Below are 23,744 nucleotides of genomic sequence, written 5' to 3'. Positions count from 1 at the left end.
TGGAGGAGCTTTTGGCACCAGCATGGCTCTGCTCCCCAGCCCTGCTCCTGCAGGAGGGTCCCAGGAGCTGGGCTGGAGGCTCAGGGTGCACCCTGCAGTCCTCGGGGCGCAGCACCCCTGGCTGCTGCCAAGGCCATGAACAAACTGCTCTCAGAAGGTCAAGTGGCACGTGGTCACTTTGCTACAGGTTTATTTCCGTGTGAATTAATGAAACAGTACACACAATTCCAAAAAAAAAATAATCATCTTTTATAGGCCCATAATCCTTCTTTCACAGTACAACGCAACAGTAAAGGATTTAGTCAGTGTAAACAGAAGGTCCAATAGTGATCATCAGCTATCACAGATCAGCTGCACAAACACCACAGCTACGGGGTTAATGCCATTACCACACAAACTGACAGTACCAGTACAAATCATAACTTTACCTACAATGCTTTTTCATGTGCAAAAACCATGGAAATTCAATTTACAGAAGAAGGGCACCTTCTCTAAATCCTCATGGGGGCTGTGAAGTGCCTCCTCAGGGCTCTTATCTATTTGGCAAAGGTCTCAGGCCCTGATTTTCCAGGGTACCCTCAGCTGCATCTGCAGCACAAGGCATCAGGGCTCTGCCTCTGCACACCAGGCATTCCTGTGTGCTCTGCTGCAGCCCAGCACAGGAAATAATCAGCTGAGGATGAATCCCATTCATTTATGAAATCACTCATTAATTTAAGCCTAAATTCATTCATTGACTAAGGCTATTCAAAACAGCCCTGATTTGATTATCTATGGATCATAATGTAACCCATAAAATCACCATTGGTTAACTTTTTTCTTTTCATGTAACTGAACTGTTATTGGTGTCAAAAATTTGAGGCTTCTGGGTAATGTGATCACAAGTTCACAGTGAGTGGATAAATTACTGAAGTCAAAGGGTGAGAGGAAGAGAGGAATGCAACCACAGCCATGGGAAAACTTCAGCTTGTGGCCACCTCGCAGCAAATTTGCACCTCAGCTGGGAATGCCTGGGAGGGAGCCCCGGGGCAGCAGAACTGTCCTGCACCTCCAACTCTGTAAATTGAATTCATAGTCGGGCTATACAGGAAAAAACAAGAGGTAGTTATTTATCATACCTCTTCAAAAAGGCAGAACGAACAAAAAACAGGATGTAGAAGTGATGCAGTAAACCTAAAATCAACAGGTTTCTACTTTTTTTCTCTTGTTTTTTTTTGTTTTTTTAAACACATGAAGTTAAGTTACAGACATCATATAAAATGCACACTCACTTTATGGAATTCCTGCATAGTAGGAAACAAAGGCCAGTGCTAATCCAACAGCTTTGTTAACAGCGGGATGCCATTTACAGGTGCAAGGAAGATGCCCCAAATATATCCAAATATAAACAGAGCATTACCTCCCTTCTAGGGAAGTCCTATGGCAACACTTACACATTTTGTTCAGAAGGAAAAAGAAAGCCTTTTCTTGGGGATAAACTGCCAAAATAGTTATAGTTTCACATCCATAAATTTAAGGCAATGTTACTTAGACCTGAGAAAATGAAAAAAAAATAAACAAATTGTGTAGATTTATTTTCTCAACTATACATATACACTTGAAACTTCAGGATTTTCTGTCTCCTCCAACTCTCAGGTGGTGCTGGGGAAAACAGCTGTGGGGACAGTGCTCTGAGGTCTCAGGGTCAGATCCGGAGAGATGCAGAGCTTGTTCCAAAGACAGCTAATGGAGCAGGAAGTGCTCGACTCACCTGGCTCTCTTTCATGTAGTTTCATTTTAAATACCTCTGTTTAAGCCCTCTGGAGAGGGTTAACTCCAGAATGGACCTGTAGTGCACCAGTAACCCTGAAAGGTTCGTATAGAAAAACTGTAGATAAAATAGACAATAAAATTACATACAGTAAATTTCCATGATTCCCCCTTTCCAGGATAAAAAAAGATGTCAGGGTTAGCAGTTTGACTGCACCTTTAGCCATTCCCATAACTACAGAATAAATCCTTTAACACTAGTGTGAAATCGCAAATTGTTCTGTGCTCTTCCTTGAAAAATAAAAAACCGTAAATTAAAACCAAAAATCAACTCACAAACATTTGTCATTAAATGATAAGAGACACGAGAAAGGTCGGGTGGGGACTGCAGACACACAGCATGCTAAGGAGTTACCAAACAAAGTGCAATGGTTTCTGACTCTGCAGGAGGACGGACGGACAGACGGACGGACGGCTCCCCTTCAGTACCAGCTGGATGCCTCTGGAGAGCTCCGGAGGTACCGTGTGGATCTGCAGCCTTAAAGCTGGAGTTTGAGGTGGGCTGTGCTGCTCCACAGCCCCACGTGCAGCTCTGCACACCTTGGCTACATCTGTGACCGCAGGACGGGGACTCGCCCGCGCAGCGACGCGGCCGCTCCCAAAGGTGAAATTTAGTTGCCAAACGAGGATTTTGATGGCTGGTTCGAGAAAGCTGCTTGAGCCACAGCTGAAAGATGGACTGAGACCTAAAATCTGTGCACGCCTGGTGTAGTTTCTGTGGGATCGCCTCCTTCTCCTGAACACAACTACAGACACCAACCATCCCTCTCTCCTGCTCCCACCCCTGCAGCCGGACACCTGCAGCCCTTGCTGCCAGCTTGGCCGGGGTCTGCCATGAGCCCACTAGAGCAGGGCTTGGGCAGAGGGTCACTAAGAAGCAGAAAGTCTCCAGGTTCCCACAGTGAAACAAGTTTATCACCATCCACTGCCTGGTGAGAGGGTCTGAGAGCAGATTTTTTGCTGATATTTCAAACGTGACTATCCAAAGATCAGAGACCAAAAGAAACTCAACAATCCTCATCAGACTAGAAAGCAATTTCCACTGCTCACCAGCTACTCCCTACCCTCCTCTCCCAGGTTCAAAGGATGAACAGGGAGTCACAGCTCCTTTACTCACCCGCTGGGAACTAAACCCTTCATCAAACCACACATTAACGAAGCTCACTGTGTGCAAAAGACTCTGACGCTAAAACAGTTCCACCCTACATAGTGCAGTCAACACAGTTTTTAACTTAAATTTGCAGCTTGTCCTTTACAAGTGCTTGGCAGAGAATATTTATATTCTTTTGACACCATATAAATAATATTTATACAGCTTAGACATTTTGAGACATGCATTAGACTTTAGGTAGTACATACTTCTTGATCATATATGCAGATATTACTGTCAATGAAACCGAGCGACCTTAGGCCGGACCGTGCCTGGCGCTGTCCAGGACGTTTGAGGGCGGCTCCGAATCGTCCATGGGCAGCACCAGGCGTGTGCCCCGGATCACCAGCTCGTGGTCCCCAAAGGCCAGCTCCCTGTCCAGGGCGTCCTCAGAGCTGTTGCCCACGAAGCGCCGGGAGGCGCCGCTGGACGGCACCGAGTCGGCGTTGACCGCGGAGTCGCCGTAGGTCAGGCTGATGTCGCCGTCGTTGAGGATGAGGTCGGAGTCGTCGTCCTTCAGCTGCTCCTGGTTCTGAGGGGAAAACAGGAGGGTCACGGATGTGTTTTATAAAAAATTCTTTCGTTAGGATCTTTGCTCCTGAGAAGCTGAGAGGCTGTAGAATTTTGCAGGCAGCCCCGACATGGGAAGAGATGAGAATCTGACTCCATGTCTCAAAAGGCTTATTTATTATTTTATCATATACATTATATTAAAAGAAAATTATATATTAAAATTATACTAATAGAAGAAAAGATTTCATCAGAAGGCTAGCAAGGAAAGAAAAGGAATGGAATGATAATAAAATATAAATAATATATGGAATGATAATAAAATATTTGCTTTTACAACTAAACTTTAGTTTTGCTGATAAATGAATATATATATTATATTAAAACTATATTAAAAGAATAGAAGAAAGGATTTCATCAGAAGGCTTGAAAGGAATAGAAAGGAATGGAATGATAATAAAATCTTGTTACTGACCAGAGTGTCTGAGACAGCTGGGCTGTGATCGACTATTAATTAAAAGCAACCACACGAGACCAATCAAAGACGCACCTGGTGCATTCCACACCAGCAGATAATTATTGTTTATATTTTGTTCCTGAGGCCTCTCAACTTCTCAGGAGGAAAAATCCTAGCAAAGGGATTTTTCAGAAAATATCATGGCTACAAGAGGACTACTCAAGGACTCACCTCATACGCCTGTGGGCTTGTCAGGCACCGGGCAACAGGGCCACAGCACCCTGGGAGAGTGGTGGTCAGAGGGGGACCACTGTGTGTCAGGAGAGGCTTCAGGTAGCTACAGAGAGGGTTAAGGAGAAAAGAGGAGCAGGGCTGTGTTGGTGAGTAAAGGGCTGGGAGGGCAGCACTGAAGGACTTGGCATTGTGAGGAAATCACAGAAAGAAAAAAACCACAAATGTGTGGAAGCACAGAAGTTGTAACTGTGTGCAATGAGAATGCAACCAAGCACTGCAGGACACAGTCCTGGTAAGATGCTCAGCAGCACTGCTTGTCCCACCACCCTGTGCCCCTCATGCTCACATCACTCCTCCACTAATGCACAGCACAGCATCTGGATGGGAGGAGAGGCATGGATCTACCAAGGGGATCTGCAAGTGTGAAAACCCCCTTCCCTTCTGCCCACCTACTCCTGGGATTAAGGACCCCCAGGATGCCAATCTTGGAGAGCCCAGCTTTGAACAGAACTGCTGCTGCCTTCTCACTGACAGAGGGTGGAAATTGTTATTTCTTGCAGCCCCAGACACGAGTAGGTGCAAACCCAAACACAGCAATGTCAGGGGAAAGCAAACACTGGCTCCCTGCTAAGCAGGGAGGAGCTCATGGTCCCAGGGAGAGGTGTCTGGAGTGGGATCTGACTCAGCACACTCCACTGCTGCCCAAGGATACTTGTGGTCGAAGTTGTACCACATGCGGAACAGCCAAGCGCTCTCAGCCTTCGTGCTCCTCCTCTCGCTCTCTGGGACACCCTGTGGGAGAGAAAAACAGTGAAGAGGGGCAGGACAACATGCCACGAGCTGGATCAGGGCCAAGAGACCCCACAGGACACTGGATTATCCCCAGGGGACACAAAGAGACACAGACTTCCCCACTGCCTCTTGAGAAGAAGCCTTTGGCTGGGTGTGTAAGGATGCTCACACCACAACAGGCTGCATTTAGCAGCATTCAACTGCCTCAGGGAGGTGGTAACAAAGCACAGAGTGACCATTTTGCTGCTAGAGCCTTCCAGTGTCTGGCCCCAAGGTTTAAAGTGCCTCAGAGCCAGCAGCTGCACCCAGATATCACATTTAACAGAGACTGACAGATCCAACCTCCATCAGATCTCGCCTGATGCTGCTGCATGCAAATAATTGTATGTTATGGGAACTTCAGGCTTCCTTTTAGTCAGAGAAAAAAATATAAAACTGTTTGGAGGGGACTGTGAATTAAAATTACATATTTCATAGAAATCTGGCTTACAGATTTATGGCCCTGGGCTGCCTGTCACATTTGATGCTTTCTCTCCAGGAGGTGAAAAGCCCAATAAATGGCTCTGAATAAAATGAATCTGCAAGGTGCAGAATCCACACTGAAACCAAGGAGAGCCACAGCCACAGCACAGCCAGCTGCAGACACATGAATGAGACAGCTGGAACCACCAGGCAGAAAAACTCCTGGCAGGGCTGTGGGGCTCCAGCATTGATCTCAGTGTGGTCAGTGGTTCTGGGGCTGCCACAGAACTACCCAGAGGAAAAGGGGTAAGCGGGGGTCGAGGGTACCCATGGGTAAAAGTTGGGCAGATGCTACAAAAAATGAGCCAGTAAATGGTGTTCCTGTACTGCCCTGGACACTGGGATGAGGCAGAGCCTCCATGTCATGCTCACTTTGAAATTTATTTCAAACCCAGCAAGGGAGAGACCGAATCTATTGGAGCAGCAACGAGAACTGACTTAACAGCCCAGCATTGCTTCTGTGCCCTTCTTTCCAGCTGAGTCAAAACAAGGCTCATGAAAAGCAGAGAGAACAGAAAAGCTGTGACTGCAAACTCTTTCACAGGGGGAGCTAAAACCTCCTGCAGCTGGAAGGAAGCAGAGCACAGACAAGGCATTCACAGGGTCAGGATGTGACCCCAGCAGAGCACACTCACCACGTTCTCCTGATCCGCGTCCACACCGACCCTGCGAGGAGAGAACAGGCACAGAGTCACACACCAACAAGCACAGTCACACAGCATGCCAGGGAGAACAGGCACAGAGTCACACACCAACAAGCACAGTCACACACCAGGCCAGGGAGAACAGGCACAGTCACACACCAACAAGCACAGTCACACAGCACCCAAAGGAGAACAGGCACAGAGAAACAGAGCATGCCAGGGAGAACAAGCACAGTCACACACCAACAAGCACACAGTCACACAGCACACCAGGGAGAACAGGCACAGTCCCACACCACGCCAGGGCAGGGATCAGGGGAAGGACAATGCAGGATGTGCCTCTGCTCTCTGCAAGCCCAGCAGCCTGAGCAGGGAGCAGGTTGTGCAGAGCCAGGGCAGCCCACACTGACCGGATGTTGAGGCAGGACAGCATGGCCGTGGTGCCCCCGCCGAACACCCAGACGGTGAAGAAGACGATGAGCAGGGTGGTGCTGAACATCATCTGCCGCGCATAGGTGGCCGTGTCGCGGATGGCCAGAGCAAAGGCCATGGCCCCACGGAGCCCTGAGGGAGGGGACAGCACACAGCTGGGTCAGCACAGCTCCCCATGGCCCCCACGGGCAGCTCCCCACCTGGGGCTTGCATCCTGCTGCCCCTCTGCTGGGACATCACCACAGTGATGGTTTTGTCACCCCTCTTTAAGAACCCAGAAAGGCAAACCCTCCTCCTGCTCCGTGCCAGGGGCTTGAAGCAGGACAGGAGGAGCTCTGTCACCCTGATTTTTTAAGTTTTTCTAAAAAAGAATCATCCTCATATCCACATACAGAAAGAACCAATGGCCCTCAACCTTCATAAAAACCACCAAATCCTGAAAATCATCAACGATGCCCTAATCGACCTCCCAGCACCATCAAATATCTCAACATGATGAAACTTCTGATGTTTACATTTTTGTAACAAACTTTCTCACACACTTTATGTAAATAACTTATTGTTTTGGATTCTTTTATGGAGGAGGAGAAATTTGATGGACTGTTCGTTTGTCCAGTGTCATTGGAGAGGTGGCTCTGTCACCCTCCAATCCACTGCCACTTTTGGAAATCTATACATGTTGGAGTCAGAAATTAAAACTCTCTTTTTACCTTGAGAGAGCTGCATGTCCACATTGTGTTATTTTGTGTCCCATAGTAACAGAACTCATTCCTACATCTCAGACCACGGAGTCCCTTCCTGCCCAGCCTCCCCCCAGACACTGCCCATAAGAGATTTAGAGTTGAATAAGGAATATTTCCAGCTTCTCACCATAAGGAACCACCATGAATACACCACAAACCCCTTCATTATCTAACAGCAGGCTGAAAAAGCAAAAAGCTCTTAGGAATCAGCTCATCCATCAGCCCCAATACCTGATTTCCCTCATGCTCCCACCCTGACATGGTCAAGAGGAAGGATGCAGTAACGTACCAGCAAACATCATCATGTGCTGCAAATTCGTTCCAATCTTATTTCTTCTCCCCAAATTCAGTAAAAATGACAATGGGTAAATATTGGCAGCTCTTCCTAGGAAGATAGCAAGCTGTATTTGCACATGTTAAGGAAATTGCTCTTCCTGTGTCTCCCATCACATCCCACCTGCACACAGAGCCAGTCTCTATGCCCAAAGGGAACTGGGAGCTGCACAAACACCAGTGCTGTGGCTGCAAAGAAAACAATCCAGCCCTGAGTGTTGCAGCACTGTGGGAAGAGCAGGCTACTGCCTCACTGAAACACAGCACAGACTGCAATTCAGAATATCACACAGAGACAAGCACAAATAAACACAGGGAATGATGAAAGGACATGTTAGACAAGTGAGAGGAGAGAAAAAACACCATTGCCCACAGTATGCTCTCTGCTGCCCGGTCCATTTTGCACCCCAAGAATTATCTGTCTTCTGTGAGGCTCAAGTTATCACAGCTATGACAACCCCTCTGACATTCCCCAGAATGCCACACTTCACAGCTGGGTTTGAAGCTTTAAGCCAAGTCTCATTCCCAAAGATTATTCAGCAAAATGAAAGCAGCAGCAGTTGAGAAGGAAAAAAAAAATCTAATACTCTTTCTGTTTTCATAGCCTGCGAGATACAAGAATCACCAGCCCCTTCATATTGCTTTTTATCTTTGAAGCTGTATCTTTTAATACCAGCACCCAGATGGCAAAAATAATCTTGGAGCCAGTATTCAGCACAGCCTTGAATAATATGGAAAATGCTTCTAGCTTTTATGTTCTTTCCTGAACACCACAATTTGCATAAGAGACGTATTTCATGATCTCTCTCATGAATGAGCTATTTCATCAGCGAGTTAGCCAGTTCCCACTGAAGAGGCACAGCACAAAATTTCAATCTAACAGCCCAAATTTCATTTCTCTGCTCTCCACCCCTTCTGCCCCACTGCAACCCCATAAAAGCTGAGCAGGGAAATTCAGCTGAGCCGCTGAAAACCCACAGACCAGCACTGGCAAAAATGTTTTGTTTACCAGTATAAACTTGCATCAGTGCTGACAAAGGGTGAAAATAATTCTGCACATTTAACTGGCTTCCCTGTGATGTGAAAAAAAATTCCTTCAAAATTCTTGTTTTTCTGAGACATACCAGGGCCCTTGTTCCCATTAGCATCAGCCTGCAGAACAGGAAATCCTTTCTCATGACATCATTCAGAGGCATCCACTGTGGCTGTAACTGCTGTTTGACCAAAAAAAGGCTTTTTTTCAGGGTTAACCAAGTGCACTAGCAGAGAAAAGAGGAAATAAATGGCTAAACCAGGCAGCCCCCCTTGGCAAAGCCCCTCCTGGTGGCACATGACAAAGCCTGGCACTGGCATCACAGTCACACTGAATGATGAGTCCCTGCAGCAGCTGATTCCGATGCCCACAAGAGGAGAGAAGACAAGAGGGAAAAAAAACCAACAGAAAAGCTGGAAAAAGAATCTCCACCTTCTTAAAATAACCAGCAAAGGCACCACTACATGGCAGAAATCCCCTTTTAAAAATAAAGCTAGACTGACTGAAAAAAAACCAAACCCACACATTTGAAAGAAAAACAGAAATTGGGAATGAGGCACCTCTCCCTTTCTTTCTGTCTCATAAATTGGGCTCCAAAGGATACAAAGGCTCCCACCACAAAGGTAGGGTTGAAGACATGGTTCTGGAAGGTGAACAGTGCAAGTCCCATGTAGGAGAAGATGAAGTTTTCTGCCAAGAAATTCAGAAGCTCAAACAACTGAAAGAGAAAAACAAATTAAAAGTGAGTTAGACATAATATAGATTTAACCAGAAAAGCATGTTAGCCCATCCATCATGCAATAAATGCTTCTGCAGATGCAACCCTAGTGAAAAGCAGCTGTAAGAAGACAGATGCACCTAATTCTGGTTAGACGGAAGGGAAAAAAAAAACTGAATTTGAAATTCAGAGAGGCTGAAGGGGTCTGAGGAGTTCTCACCTGCTTAGTTCTGTGTTGTGACTCTGTAGATAAGTTGTTATAGGTATAATGGGCCTGTGTGATCCCACAGAAGAGCACAGCCACCACACCTGGGGAGCAGAGCATCACATTAGAGTCCTGGTCAGGAAAAGGGAGCTGAGCTGCACCCCAGGCCTGGAGGGAACTGAATGCAGGAACCCCAGAACCCAGAATGACTGAACTTCTGCAGGCAGAGGGAGAGCCCTGGCTGCAATCAATACTGAGGGAAGCACAACTCAGTGGCCCCATCATCCCTGCAGATGCCCATGGCAGGGGCAGGGCTGTGCTGGAGCTTGCCTGTAAAGCCACACGCCTCAGCCAGCAGGAACGTGCTCCAGGACATGAGGAAGAACAAGCCAGTCTCCAGCAAAGGAAACTCCCGAAGTTTGGTGAACTTGGTGACGTTGCAGCTGGTTAAGGACAATTTGGAGAGACACTGCAGGCTAAGAGCAAATCAAATTCCAATTGTGCATCACAGCTACACAGTCTGCCCCTAAAAAGGTTATGGCACTGTCCTTCATTAATTTAGGGAAAACAAATTAAACAGCTGGGTGAAATGCAGTGCAGCAAAAAATAAATAAGCTGTTATGCAAACACTTGGGAAAAAAACCAAACAGTGAAAAGGATATTAAAGCTGTCACAACTCCAGTAGCTGCTCCCATTGCAAAAGATCCACTGAATATCCCCAGGAAGATCCCGATGGACTTGAACATGGCTGTGACATCAAACGTGTGGCTGTTGTCACCCGCTGGCTGATAGGCAACTATTGAGCTGCAGGAGGAGGGAAAGCACAAGAACAAATCTGCTCAGTCTGGAGGGAGAGGCACCTCACGGTGCTACACAAGCCTTGCAAAGTGCTACAGCTGCTGCAAACACCGAGCCTGAGCAGCCAGGGAGGCACAACACCCTGCAATCCCTGGGATCACAGCGTGCAGGGGCTGCACACCCTCCCTGTCCTGGGGAGCTTGGGATCAGCCACCCCCCAAGCTGGATGTGCAGTTACTCCTGGACATTGGAGAGCAGGGGACCAAAGCCCATGCCCTGTGTGACATGTGGTGTTTATGGTGGTATCTGGGGGGTTTGCCACCAGCTCTCTGTAAGGCCAGGTGCTGTGGGACCACGAAGCATTCAAGTGGGAAATCTACATCTCTCCAGCGAGGGAGCTGCTGTGAACATCCCTGGAGAGCTGTAACTGCTCCTGTTCTGCCACATTTAACATGCACTGCACTTAGTCTGCACTGCTCTGAGCTCCAAAGTGCAATACCACAGGGCAGCCAAGGCAGACAGTGCCATGCACAGCAGCAGCACCATTCCCTGCATCCACCAGAGCTCAACAGACCTTGGTGGTGAGATGGCAAACAGGTCTGCAGTGCCCTCAGTCTGCTCCTTCCTAACTCCTGATGAGCTGAGCCTTGCATTAGTCACTGTTCTACCTGGAAAGGCTGAGATACAGGGGGACCCTAATCCAGCTCCTAAATCCCATTTATCATCTCCTTACATCACCTTCCTTGCTGTAAACTTCTTGGAAACATTAACTTCCTAGTTAGCAATCCCTTGGCTCACTCTGGTAAAACTCCTGGATGTGAACTTTAAACATTCACTGTTAAAACTGCTGAGAACAGACACTCACTGCCCTGCACACACATCTTGCAGCTTTCTCCCCTAACTCTACACCAACATTTTTCTGCAACAGAAATTACAAACCTCCCCTTTCCAACACAGGTAACTTCCCTTGCTAAACTTCCCTGCTTTTAATATAGCTCATTTTTCTGCATTGCCTTTTACACTGCAAGCAGCAGATTTCTCTGTGCTTTAATTCCTTTCATCAATTCCATCTTATACTCCTCATTCACCAACATGTTTTTATTCTGGGTTTTCAGATTTGTTTTTTTTTTTTAATCCAGACTGGTTTCACTTCCCCTCTATAACTAACTCCTTGAATGTTGGTTTTGCATTTTAACCTCATACAGTTCTCCTTCCGGTTTTGTTTTTGCATTGCCAATAAGGCACTATTTCCAGCTGCCCTTTATTTCCCCTTTTGCTGCCCATGGGGCTTCCTGTGGTGTTTAATCCCTGCAAATCCTCCCTTTGGAAGAAGCAGGTTGGGATCCTGCAGCTGCATTTACCCCTCTGCTCCCAAACTGCCGCTCTGGCACCTCCCTGCCCACCAGCTTTCAGTTCTGGGTTCAATTCCTCTTCATCCTGCAACAAGCTCCTGCTGCCAAGCCACACCAGGCCAAGACAGGAACAGAAAGGCACAGATCCTGCTCCTTAAGCACAGAACAAACATTTGCCCAGGGCTCAAAGCAGAGAGGAGCCTTGGGGCACCCAGAATGGGAAAAGCCCCTGAAGAGCCCACCTCCCCATCCTCCCCTGCCTGCAGTGCTGGGGCAAAATAAAATAACTGCTGAGTGAACCCAGAGCTGCTGCCTTGGTGCAAATTATCCTGTTCTGGGGAGGGGGTGGCCTGAGCTCAGCTTGTGGAGAGAGGAAAGCAGGAAATCAGAGCAACAGCTCCAGAGCTGGCACTGCAGCAGAGCAAGAGGCAAATCCCTGCCGAGATCCACCAGGAATTCCATTCCTCTGAAGCTGAATCCACCCACTCCCACCCAGAACCTGCCATGGTGAAGATAATGAGTTCTTTTTGCCAGCACAGGCTGAAAGACCCCATCCCCTCCTCACTCATGACCACTTCTGAAACCCAGTCTGGCTGTGCAGCGTTTGCTCTCACACCAGCAGTGACACATCCAGCAGAAAAGCCAGAGTGAGCAACACAAAGAGTTCCAGAAACCCCAACAGAAACACTCGATTCAGTAAATACAACACACAGCTCAGTGTGTTGCTGCTGCCTCCAGTGAAACCCACACAAGCAGCACACTGGAGTGACAAGTATTCCAGAAATATTTTCTCCATTAGTCTCAGCTATATGTTAAGCTGTCACCATTGCAGGTAGTATATATTACTGAACAAATTGCAGTGATGACAACACAGTGAAAATGCAGATAAAATATGTCCTGCATGCAAAGGACATAAAATATTAAAGATTATAAAACATTCCTTAGAAAGGCAGCAAGTTTCCCATGTGTTCAGGCAAGGGCATTAACTCCAGCTGTAAGAACATTAACTCCTCAAAGTGGGGAGAGAAAGGACACAGCTGCTTCACCAGCTATTTCCACCCAAACAAAAGAGGGGTTTGCAGGTGGGAAGCAATGCAGGCAGGAGCAAAGCCATCAGCAAGGGGTTTCAGTGGGATCTTGTGGCTGAAAAGGAGACTTGGTGCTTTTCCTGTTTCAGAGGGATATAAAAACTTCCCACAAAAGCAAAACAAACCCATCCATCACGCAGGGGGAAGTTGTAAGGGCAATGTGGAATCCCAAGCAGTGGTAAGCAATGAGGACATGCATCAGGATGTCACCACAGCTTTTTGGGACGCTTAGATGCTCTTGCAAACACCCATTGTTCCTGTTTTACAGGGGCAAGGCTATCCCCCAGCTGCTGACATGTAACACAGGTAACAATTGTAAATAAAAGCAGGGGACACTTACGAAGACAGCACGATGGCAACGGCATCGTTGAGGACACTTTCACCAAAGAGAAGGGCATAGAGCTCCACATCCACCTGCAGCTCGTGGAATATGGCAAGGACAGTCACTGACAAATAGAAAAATAGAAAAATAGAGAGACATTCAAAAAGGTGCTGTTATTTTGATGTAATCAAAGACTAAATGTCCTTTTTAGAAAGCTGCCTTCCTGCACATCTGTGCCACTGCTGCGATGCTGCCAGCTGCCCCTCGTGCTCTCTTGGATAGTCTTCCTTCTGCTCTTTCAGATTTGGATTTGATTCATCATTTCCCTCCTCCTTTCACTAAAACACATCTTGGCCTATTGAATCTTTTGCAGGCAGACACAAACAAACTCTGCTCTGAGCTTCCCAGGGTCTGAGCTCATGGGCTGGGCCACAGTACCAGGCTGGCATGAGCCACCCAGCTGCAGGGATGCTCTCAGCTCAGAGCATCAGGGAGAGCCCTCCTGCACCTGCAGAAGGCCAGAAGGACCAGGCTTGTCCAGGATGATGACTGCTTGTCCTTTCCATTCCTGATACTCTCAGAGAAATCCTTGGATTCAACACATTCTAAGTGCCAGCACAGACACACAACATTTCAGATCTGACTGGAAATAGCCAGGCATCAGCTCAAACCCCATGTGAGGGTTTCTGTGATTTAGGACCACATGGCAGAGATCAGAGTTCCCTCAAGCTCTTCTGTGATCCAGCAGCTCCAAGAAGATAATGGAAAGCAGCAGGTTTTGCATATCAACCTCACAGAAACATCACAACATCCAAAGCAAGCAGGATGTAACACATGGTGCATCGGGCACAGTTCAGGCTGAGGGCTGAGCCAATGCCAAACAACTTCTGTGAGTCTTTTCAAACAGCACTCAGGGCACACTGAGGGGAGTTTAACCCATTTATGCACAGGGAAATGTTCCATTTCTACCTGTGAAATTTTCTTGCTCCTATTTCAAGCCCAAAGAAGGGACAGGACACTGACAGCTCATGTGCCGCATTTCTCAGCATTAGAAGATTTGCAGCCCTGCTCAGCAAAGGGCAGGAGCAAACAGAGCCATTTTTGTGGCCCTGTGTTTTTACATGAAATGAGAGCATGCAAGTGAACAGCTACCACATACCAGCTATCATGAACTAACTTCAATTATTTGGACAAGGCATGTTTTTCACAGTTTTGATTTATAAAGTGCATGAGTAAACCAAGGTGCCACAACTCCTCAGTGCAGCTCATTAAGATGTCTCATTAATCTAATTTCAATTAGATTAGACCCTGTCAAAATCCAACCAAACTGGAAGCAGGAGAAAACAGCTAAACTAACAACTGAACCCTCCTCACATTACACATCTTGTTCTGCAACAGCTGCTGGCATCACAGGGTGGCAGAGACACAATGCCAAACCCCAGCAAAGTCAGGAGAGAAGTTGCCTAGGACTTTACTACAAATAAGGATTCAGGAAAGCAGAGGTTTGGAAACTGTATTGCACATACTGAAGAAAATTAAAAAGCACAGAGACAAATCTGACTTCGAAGAATGTCACAAATAAATTAAGCTTGAAAATTCAGATGGAAGGAACTTGCAAGGGTTTCAGACTTTCTTTCTTCCCCTCTGTCCCACAAGTCAAACCAGCCCAAAATGCAGGGAAAGCCTGTAACCCACCTGGGTCAGTGGCTGACACGATGGCCCCAAACAGGAGGCAGTCAGTGAAGTAGAAATCTCCCCCGAGCTGCCCGGTGACTTTCATCAGCGCCACGCAGCCGTACACCACGGAGCTGGGGAGCACAAGAGGCAGTTACATCTCTGCAGGGCACTAAAACAACATCCATGTGGCCTTGCTTTCCCTGCATTTACCAGATTGAAGCTATCCAAATGCCAGAACACCAAAGTACTGCATGGGATGCACAGAGCCTGGTGAAACCCCAGGGCAGTGACCTTGGGGGTGAATGCTGATCACACACACCAAAGCACCCTCTGAACTGGAGCACAAACGTGGTGCCAGGAGGGAACTGGGACCAGAACTCCTCCAGGAGCACAACATGCCTAAAGAAAAGCAGCAGCCAGGCTTATAGGGTCACAAGATTACTTTGCAGTGCTGCACATTAACACAGATCAGTGAAGTCACTTTGGACTGACTCTGAAATGCCCAAAACTTTCAGTGAGGAGCAGATAATGCAGATGCTGAGTTTGCTTGAATCCACTGGAGTCCAGTGGAGAACACCCTGTGTCAGCCTGTGGGCTACTGTCCAGAGTGGGAACCATCCAGCAGCCTCTGCACTGAGGGATAAACAATTTGAAACACATCTGTGCTCACTAGACACCCACCTCTATGATCCTGCCCTCCACTCTTGTGCTTCAAGTTTAGGAGGCTTTATGCTTCCAATAATTTGAAGTTGCTGATTTATCAAGACAATTTTCTCTGAAGTGTGAAACTTTCCTTGCCATGAACAACTATTCTCATGGGATGCTCAGATGCTGAGAGAGCACTTCACAATTAGACAGCAACCACCCTGCCCACACAGCAGAAGTTTGCACAGTAAATAGTATTATTTGCTGCTGCAGAGCAGCAGTAGCAGAGCCTGTGTGACCTTTCAGGGCTGGGATTAGCAGTTTCAGCTCCAGGCTTAGAGCACTTCTCCCAAGCACAGCTGAAAGCCCTGTGGAAGAACCAGACCAGCTCCATCTACTCACCCAATCACCAGGCAGGAAATGGCAGTGCCAAGGAAAGCATATGCCAGGATGGATCCCAAGTTTCTGAAGAAATGCCTCTAGCAGGAGAAAAAAAATCAAAAACTGAATTATATTTTGCTAACAATTTGTTTCAAGCCTGCACAAGCACCCACAGTGTCCACAGCAACTTGGACCCAGCTCAGACACCATGAGCTGGAAAGGCACAGGGTGCCCAGCACAGCCCATGCCAGACCAGGAGTTAATGCAGCATTAATAAACATGAATGTGCCATGTTCTCATAGCTGGGTGTTTAATAAGGTGCCATTCCAAGGCCTGGGAACTGATTTCCTAACCCAGCAGCATTCCTCCTTCCTTCTCCCGCAAGCTAAACTGCATCATTCCCCTCTCCTTCCAAGTCAGCATTTCAGAGAGCTGCTGCTTTCTAAAACCTTCCCACACTCCCATGTGCTTGGAAAGCTGGGATGGCTGAAATGGCCTGGCTGACCCCAAAAACCCCTGCTGGGAAGAGCTGAAGTCACTGACCCTTCCCAGGGCAGAGGGGCAGACAAGAATGACAGGGGCACTCTCAGCTCTGCTTCCCACAATCCCACATTTGCTGGGTAAAACCATACCCACCCCCACAGCCTCAGCCTGCTGAGCAAGCATTAAAGCACTCACAAGTATTAAAAATTCTCTGGAGGCAGAGGAACTAAAAACATCAGCACTGTAAAGGCACGTACCCTTTTCAAGCTGTAGCCTGCATAAAATATAATGGGGGGAAGCAAAATGTTGAAGAATACTTCAGGATCAAAAGTCACCTGTTAAGAAAGAAAAAAAAAAAAACAACCAACAGTAGAATGATTTGTTAAAATTTTGCAAGACAAAATACAAGACAGTAATATATGGAGGAAGCCCTGTACTCCCACCATGTGAAACCTGTTGGGTCTGGGATCTTCTGAAGACAAATCCCAGAGCTTAAATGAAGATGAGCTAAAACTAGAGTTTCATTACATTGTGCTCAACACATAAATTACTGCTCATCACAATCACAAGTTAAAAAACCAAAATAAAACCATTTAATCCAGCAGATGCAGGACCCGTCCCCATGGAGGGCGTGGGAAGCACCGCTCGCCTCCCCAGTCACTCCTCCCTTACCTTCCTCAGCATCTCATTATCCTGGACATTGTTGAGCTCCTGGGCACTGATCTCCCCCTTCAGGGTGTACTCATAGAACTTGCCACTGACGTTGACCAGCAGCGTGGCAGGGCTGCTCTGCACCTGGCAGCTCAGGGTGACGTTGTTGACGTCGCTGGGGACGTGGATGCCGTAGCGCAGGACCACGCCGACCAGGACACCTGGGAGGGACACAGCTCTGTGAGACAAACCACAGCACACCCCAGAGTGATGATCCCTCTCTGAGCAGGGATGCAGCACCAGGATCCTGGCCCCTGATCAGCTGCTGAGCACAATCACAACCCAATAATTGAATTGAACCATCCTCGTCCCTGTGTGCCAGGTGAATGCTCCGTGCTCATGGGGAGTTCCTAACACAGCCATGGACAAGTCCTGAAGGATTTGAACCACTCAGAAATCAGTCAGACCCTCACTCCAGGGCAGCCAACATTGAGGGCACACTGGGTTTTTTAAGGTAAGCAGCTCACACTGCTGGGCCAGGCGCTGCTCACATGTGCCCAAACTGTGCCCCTTGCACACCTTGAAACCTGACATTGATCCATTAAACTCTTCATTTTGGCAGGGATTAAAGATGATACCCAGCAATCACTCTGATCACTCTGAGGCTGCAGCACCATGCAGCCTCGTCCGAGCCCTCCCTGTTTTTATAGAACCACATTTTGAAATATAAACATATAAACCTGTTTCCCAATCCAGGCTGACCACCTAGATCTACTCCTTGCCCCTGCAAACTTCAGCTCTGCACCACAAACAGCAGCCCCAGGGCAGCCCCATGAGGCAGCTCTGCCTCCAGCTCAGCTAAGAAGGGGCATTTCGGGGTTAATTTGCAAGTCAGCAATTTATAAGGCATTTTTCTTTTGTTGTCTGAGGTCTCAAACCCAGATTCAAGTGTGTTGAGTGCTCTCCTGGCAGAGTGTTTTGACATCTGCAGGCTGGGGAAGAGGGGTGTCCCACAAGACACCTTTCCACGTAGCCTTCAGCACAAAAGGGTTTGGAAACTCCTTGATTGAGGCGGCCCCGAGGTGCCACAGAAATCCTGGATCCCAACCCCATCCCTGAACCACACATTTATGAAAAGCTTTCAGCCACGTGGGAACTGAACCCAGACCGCAGCGCTCTGAAGCCTTCTCCATTTGCCTCCCAGGACACTCCTGCTCCTGATTGCTGCCTTAATTAAAGCCTTGCTCTGCTTTCCTACAGGCAGGGCACATCCCTGGCAGGAACACCCAACTCTTCCTGTGCCACCACTCTCAGGGCAGAGCCTGGCAGGACACTGTGGGGCCACAGCTCGTTCAGCACCTCCTGCAGCCAGCTCTGATCAGCCACACACTTTTGGACTCCTCCTCCCTTGGCCAGAGTTTTTCCAGGACAAGATTTGCCTTTTTTTTCTGATGGTGAAAAGAAAAGCTCCCACGTCCTATCTCAGAGGTGCCACACACAGCAGGGCCACCAGAGCACACTCCCAGGCCACAAGCACAGGCAGAGGAGGGGCTGCACACAGAGTCACCACTGCTGACCTACAACAGCTCAGCTCAGGGACTGGGCAGACCCAAAACCTGCTCTAATACAGCACTTTGCAGCACAGGTGAGCTGAAAGGCTACAGGTGCTTTTAAACCATGCACCATCAACCAAGTGCTCACCACTCTGGACTTTATCCTGCCCTGAATCACCCCAAGAGCCACAGAACAGCTCCCTCTGGGCACTGCCAGCTCCAGCAAGAAGAGTTCAGGGCACATCACACTGTGCAGAGCAGCTGAGGGCTCTTTTACACCACCATCACTTACAAGGGACACCAAAAGTAATTCTTTAGGTTACTTTTCTGTCAGTCTCTGCTCCTGTGATCTTCCAGTGCTCCAGAAATAAAAGTATAGAATGAAAGCGTGTCAGCACATCATGATGCCACAGCATGTATTCACAGGAGCATGTGGCAGTGGCTGCAAGGCACCACAGCAGTGGGACAGAACACCTCATTTTCCTTTCACCCAGCAGATGACAATCCTAGAGATACCAGGGGAAACAACCAAAACCCTTCACTGGGACAAAAGGAGTTTCAAAGGGTTATTTACATCTGCTTATGGCTATTAAGGTACACCACACTTTGCAGCCCTTGAGAACTATCTGGGGTGACTTTTAAAAAGTTTTTTCTTAAAAGGAAAACAATTATTTCAGAGGTTCATGCAGAAATCAGAAACCAGCAGCTGCCTGCCCTTGCTGAGATGGAAGGAAACCCACCCAGCAATCCCTTTAACACCCACTGTGAGATGAGAGACCCCACAGAGGAAGGAGGGACAGACAGAAGGAGTCCCTGCTGTGAATTCAGAAGGGATCCTGAGTCACTGCCCCTCCACCCTTAATCCCTGTCCCAAAGCAGTGCTACATCTGATAGCACCCCTGCTCCTCTGCCATCTCCTTACCCAGGCACCTGCTCCTGGCCCCGTGTGCCAGCCAAGCTCCAGACAGGGCCAAATTCCCACTCTGGCCAGGAATGGGGTAAGGGAAAAGGGACAGATAAACCTACAACATCTGCCAAAGACCCCTGTTTGGGTGTGCCCAAATCATACTTTTTGTTTTGCTCAGGAAGAGGCTGCATGGGAGGCTGCCACTGGGGAAAGACACCCACGTGCAAATACACAAATGCACAAATTGCTCCTGGGCACTGAGTGTGACCCTGCCACAGAGACACTGACAGAGTTACCTGCAGGGAAAGCATCCTGCTGCTCTGCTGCACACCAATTATCCCACCCACATCAAATGGCCCCACCAGCAGCCCCTCCTGCCCCATGGTGGGTCTGACCAACCCTCCCTACCCAACGATGCTCACGGGAGGCACCTGGCACAAACCTGACATGGTTTTCCAGGCAGCAGCCCAGTCCTGAGCTCAGGACACCTGGAGCCAGCCCAGGGGACCCTGTGGGTGCTCCTGGTTCTGAGAGGCTCTCAGGAAATGGATCTGACTCTCCTGGCACTCCCAGGGCTGCCCCAGCAGCAGCCTGTGAGCCAGTATCGACACGCTCCTGCTGCCAGGAGCTTCACAAAACTGAGCCCTGCGAGGGAGCTGAGCTGAGCACAGGGAACACAGCACTGAGGAAGCTGCCAGCTGAAAGCTGCAAGGAGTTGAGAAGCTGAAGGCAAAGCCGGCAAATTAATTGAGTTCTTTTATGCAAAGTGCAAGAGATTATTTTCATTGCATTTCTCCCGACTTCATTAAAAAGAACAAAAGCCCATGGGGTTTTTTTTTTAAGGTGCTGTTGAACATTTCCGAGGTAATGTTTTAAATGAAGACTAATATATTACCAACCCCAGCACTTAACAACAATGGAAGCAGACAGGATCCCCAGGGGAGCATTAATCTGGACACCAAAAGGGAAGAAAAATGTAACAGCTGAAGACATCCTGACAGCAAGCAGTTTAGACACACACGATTCACAGGTCAAGTGGGAACAAGCACAAGGAAACTAAACTTTTAGAGAAGCTCCTGCACCTCCACCATCAGACTCTGAGAACTGAAACAAAATTGTTCAATTAATCATCCTAAATGCTGAGCACCTCAGATGTGGGAACCTCATTTTAAACACTGAAATTAAGCTTAAGGGCTATTAAGCACCTATTGTCTATCACTAAAATTACTCCAGCCTGTGCCCAGCTCCTGAACATCAGCTCTGAGCTGACAGTGTGATGTGCACGACAGAAATCCACCCGGAGCAAGAGCTTGTAACTTCCAGTAAAAACAAAGACAGCAAAGAAACTGATGTGTTTTGTGAAAAGAGATATATGCACAACTTTTGACTTAGTTGTTGTTGGGTTTTTTAAACAGAAAAAGACAAGCTTTTGCAAATTGCTCCTCTTGTTAAGATTTCAGGGTCTGTTTTGCAGTCCCTCCCACATTTTCAGTGACCTTCCTTGGGGCTAAAAGCATCACAGGGAGCCAGGGACAGGGATACCTCCTTTATTCCCTGCAGATTTCAAGTTGTCACAGTAAAACAACAGCATGTCACCACTCCTTGGGAATTACACATCCCTTTTTCTATGGCACACGCCACTACCTGAGAAGCAATGCCAAAAGCCTTTACACTGAGGAAAACTTGGGATTTTTTGCATGATCAGACAGGTGACATTACTGATTTCACCAGCAATTCCCTAAGCACAGTCTGCAGAAGAGCAGACAAAAAAGGTGCATTTTATGGATCAGCAGGAGACTGAAACAACCCAGGCAGTGCTCTGAGAGTAAAGTGAGCACTCAGGTACATCAGGGAGAAAGGATAATCAAGAGGAAGAAATGTCCAGGAGAAGAAGAACACGGTTAAGGGCAAGTGTGAAAGCATGAAAGGAATAGAAAGTGAAAGCTCTGAGGCAGCAGGAGGGAGAAGACCTTCCATGCTGGAATCATGTCCTCCCACAGGAGGTGACCATCCCCACCCTGGGCAGGAGGCCAGAAACACCTGAACCCCCCTGAGCAGTGGCTGGAAGGAATGTGAAAATGCAGAGCAGTATTCTGTGCCCCTGGAAAAGCAGGGCAGGATTTTGTGCCCCTGGAAAAACAAAACAGGATTTCGTGCCTGTGCAATGACACAAGTGCCTCCACCCCTTCATTTGGAAGGACACTTCCAATTAACTGAAACTTGGGATCACAAAAGCCCGTGGCCCAAACAGGTCAAGTCACAGCCTCTGGATCAAAGCTTTCTGCTGGGTGGGAGATTCAGCCACGTCTGGCTCTGTGTGGTCACACATCACCCCCAGGCAGCAAGGGCCACACAGAGGACAGACACTAACTACAGCACGCAGCAGGAGATGCCTTCTCAACCCTGAATTCAACAAACCATCCCTCGATACAGACCCATGGCCACGTTAATCATTCCCCAGCACACCTCCCAGTCCTGCTTTGGTTGACTCAAAGTGATGCCAGACAATCCAGGGAGAGCCATGCATGGCCCTGTCGTACCCTGGTTCAGGCCACTTCACAAGGCCATGTCACCTCACGAAATCACATTAAAACCCAAATATCTACAGCCCCACTGCACTGACCCCCAGCCTTGCTTCACTTCCCGTGGGATACACACGGGTTTTCTCTCCAAGAGGTCCTGTCACAACAGGAGGGACTCCAAAGCTTGGGCACACAGGTCCCCAGGCAGCAGGACAGAAGGCTGCTGACTCTGCAAGCCCCTGAGCGTGGCAAAGCGTGGGAGAATCTCCCAAATGGCCTCTCCAGTCTTCTTGGGCAGCTTCTGGAAATCTGGATGCTCTAAACACATTTTGGAAACACAGCACATGGTTTCACAGAATGGTTTGGGTCACAAGGGGACCTTGATGATCATCCAGCTCCAAACACCCTGTGGGCAGGGACACCTTCCACTGGACCAGGTTGCTCAGAGCCCCAACCATCCAGGGATGTAAGGCTCCTGACCAGTGCAACAACAGCTGCTGTGTGCTGCCCCAAGTCCCCACTCTCAACCCTCGGGCAGGTTAGTGTGACCTGCCAGTGCTTGGGGACGTGGGAGCCCATGACCCTGCCAGCTTCACCCTGCAAGGCCGTCTGGAAAAACCCAACTAATTCCTCCCTGCCAGAGATTTGGGAGTAACTCAGCCTTTGAGAGCCCTCCATATCTCGGGTTTGGAAAACAACCAACCCTCCCTCCAGCACCACCCAGATAAGGCTCAGCAGCACGGGGCTGTGCCGGTGACACGGCTGCACATACAGAGAATGTGCCGTGTCCCCACACAGCCCCAAACTAGCCCTGGGGGAGCCATCAGGGGAGAACGGGAGGGCTCGCACTAACCGGGAGAAGGATGCTGTGCTGGTCCCACTCGGGGCTTGCCGGCTCCGCAGCCAGCCCAGCCCTATAGCCAGCCCCGCAGCCAGCCCCGCAGGCAGGCCCATAGCCAGCCCCGCAGCCAGCCCCATAGCCAGCCCCATAGCCAGCCCCGCAGGCAGCCCCGGGGTGCCCGGGAAGCCCGGCACCGGCCGGGATGCGCTCCCGGCGCTCGGGGCAGCTCCGCCCGGTGTCCCGGGAAGGGAGCGCGGGCTGCACTGCACGCGTGAGGAGGGCACCGCTCACCGTAGATCATGGCCAGCCCGGTCTCGTGGAGGAAGCGAGCGCGGCGGTGCTTGAAGAGCCAGATAGTGAGGATGGTGAGGGTGAGCAGCAGGATGAAAACCAGCAGGTTGGCGCTGTCCTGGCGGTGACTCTCCTCCGCCGCCTTCTCGGACACGATCTCCTCCTCCAGCGCCCCGGGACGCGCCGCCGCCACCTCGGCGCCCGCCGCCCCCCGCGCCCACAGCCCCGCGGCCGCCGCCAGCACCGGCCCCGGCCCCGCCATCGCCCCGGCACCGGCCCGGCCCCGCCGCCACCAGGAAGCGGCTCTGGGCGCAGGCGCCGGGGGCGGGAGCAGCGCCGGGAGCCCGGATAGGGACGGGCCGGCAGCGACGGAGCGGGAGAGGGGCGGCGGGAACGGCGGGGAGGGGGTGAGGGCGGCGCTGGCAGCTCCTGAGGCGGGGTTCGGGAGGGGAAGGGGGGCGGGGGCTGCCGTGAGCACTGGGACAAGTCCCAGGGAACGGGATGCGAGGCTCGAAGAAGGGGGAAAGTGATTAGAACTCAAAAGGGTTTGCAAGAGCGAAGAGAAATCCTCAAATAGATCTGTTGCAGGGTGTTGTTTGTGCGTTGGAGGGATGTCCTGTAGGACACACCCCGGCTCATGGGGACACGGGT

The 23,744-nt window shown here is 49.2% G+C and overlaps 1 protein-coding gene across 2 annotated transcripts; it reads right to left on the bottom strand.

Moving 5' to 3' along the window:
* Positions 1–166: 166 nt before the first annotated feature.
* Positions 167–23,370, bottom strand: SLC9A6 (solute carrier family 9 member A6). Of its 2 annotated transcripts, none has more exons than XM_064712603.1 (16): positions 23,094–23,370; positions 17,001–17,200; positions 16,586–16,663; positions 15,867–15,943; positions 14,838–14,950; positions 13,161–13,266; positions 10,245–10,386; positions 9,913–10,018; positions 9,598–9,686; positions 9,264–9,377; positions 7,583–7,694; positions 6,529–6,682; positions 6,110–6,140; positions 4,873–4,952; positions 4,158–4,263; positions 167–3,491 (listed from the first exon to the last, which is right to left on the bottom strand). In XM_064712603.1, the coding sequence occupies exons 1-16, from the start codon at positions 23,353–23,355 to the stop codon at positions 3,216–3,218; spliced, it is 2,046 nt and encodes a 681-aa protein (XP_064568673.1). In that variant the 5' UTR covers positions 23,356–23,370; the 3' UTR covers positions 167–3,215. The 2 variants fall into 2 exon arrangements, with proteins under 2 accessions (XP_064568673.1, XP_064568674.1); XM_064712604.1 differs by having other exon boundaries at positions 9,913–10,051; positions 10,257–10,386; positions 23,094–23,367.
* Positions 23,371–23,744: the final 374 nt, after the last annotated feature.

This window comes from Zonotrichia leucophrys, chromosome 4A (genome assembly GCF_028769735.1).
Source record: "Zonotrichia leucophrys gambelii isolate GWCS_2022_RI chromosome 4A, RI_Zleu_2.0, whole genome shotgun sequence".
Classification (NCBI taxonomy): Eukaryota; Metazoa; Chordata; class Aves; order Passeriformes; family Passerellidae; genus Zonotrichia; species Zonotrichia leucophrys.
This window is presented reverse-complemented; position numbering and strand designations above follow the sequence as displayed.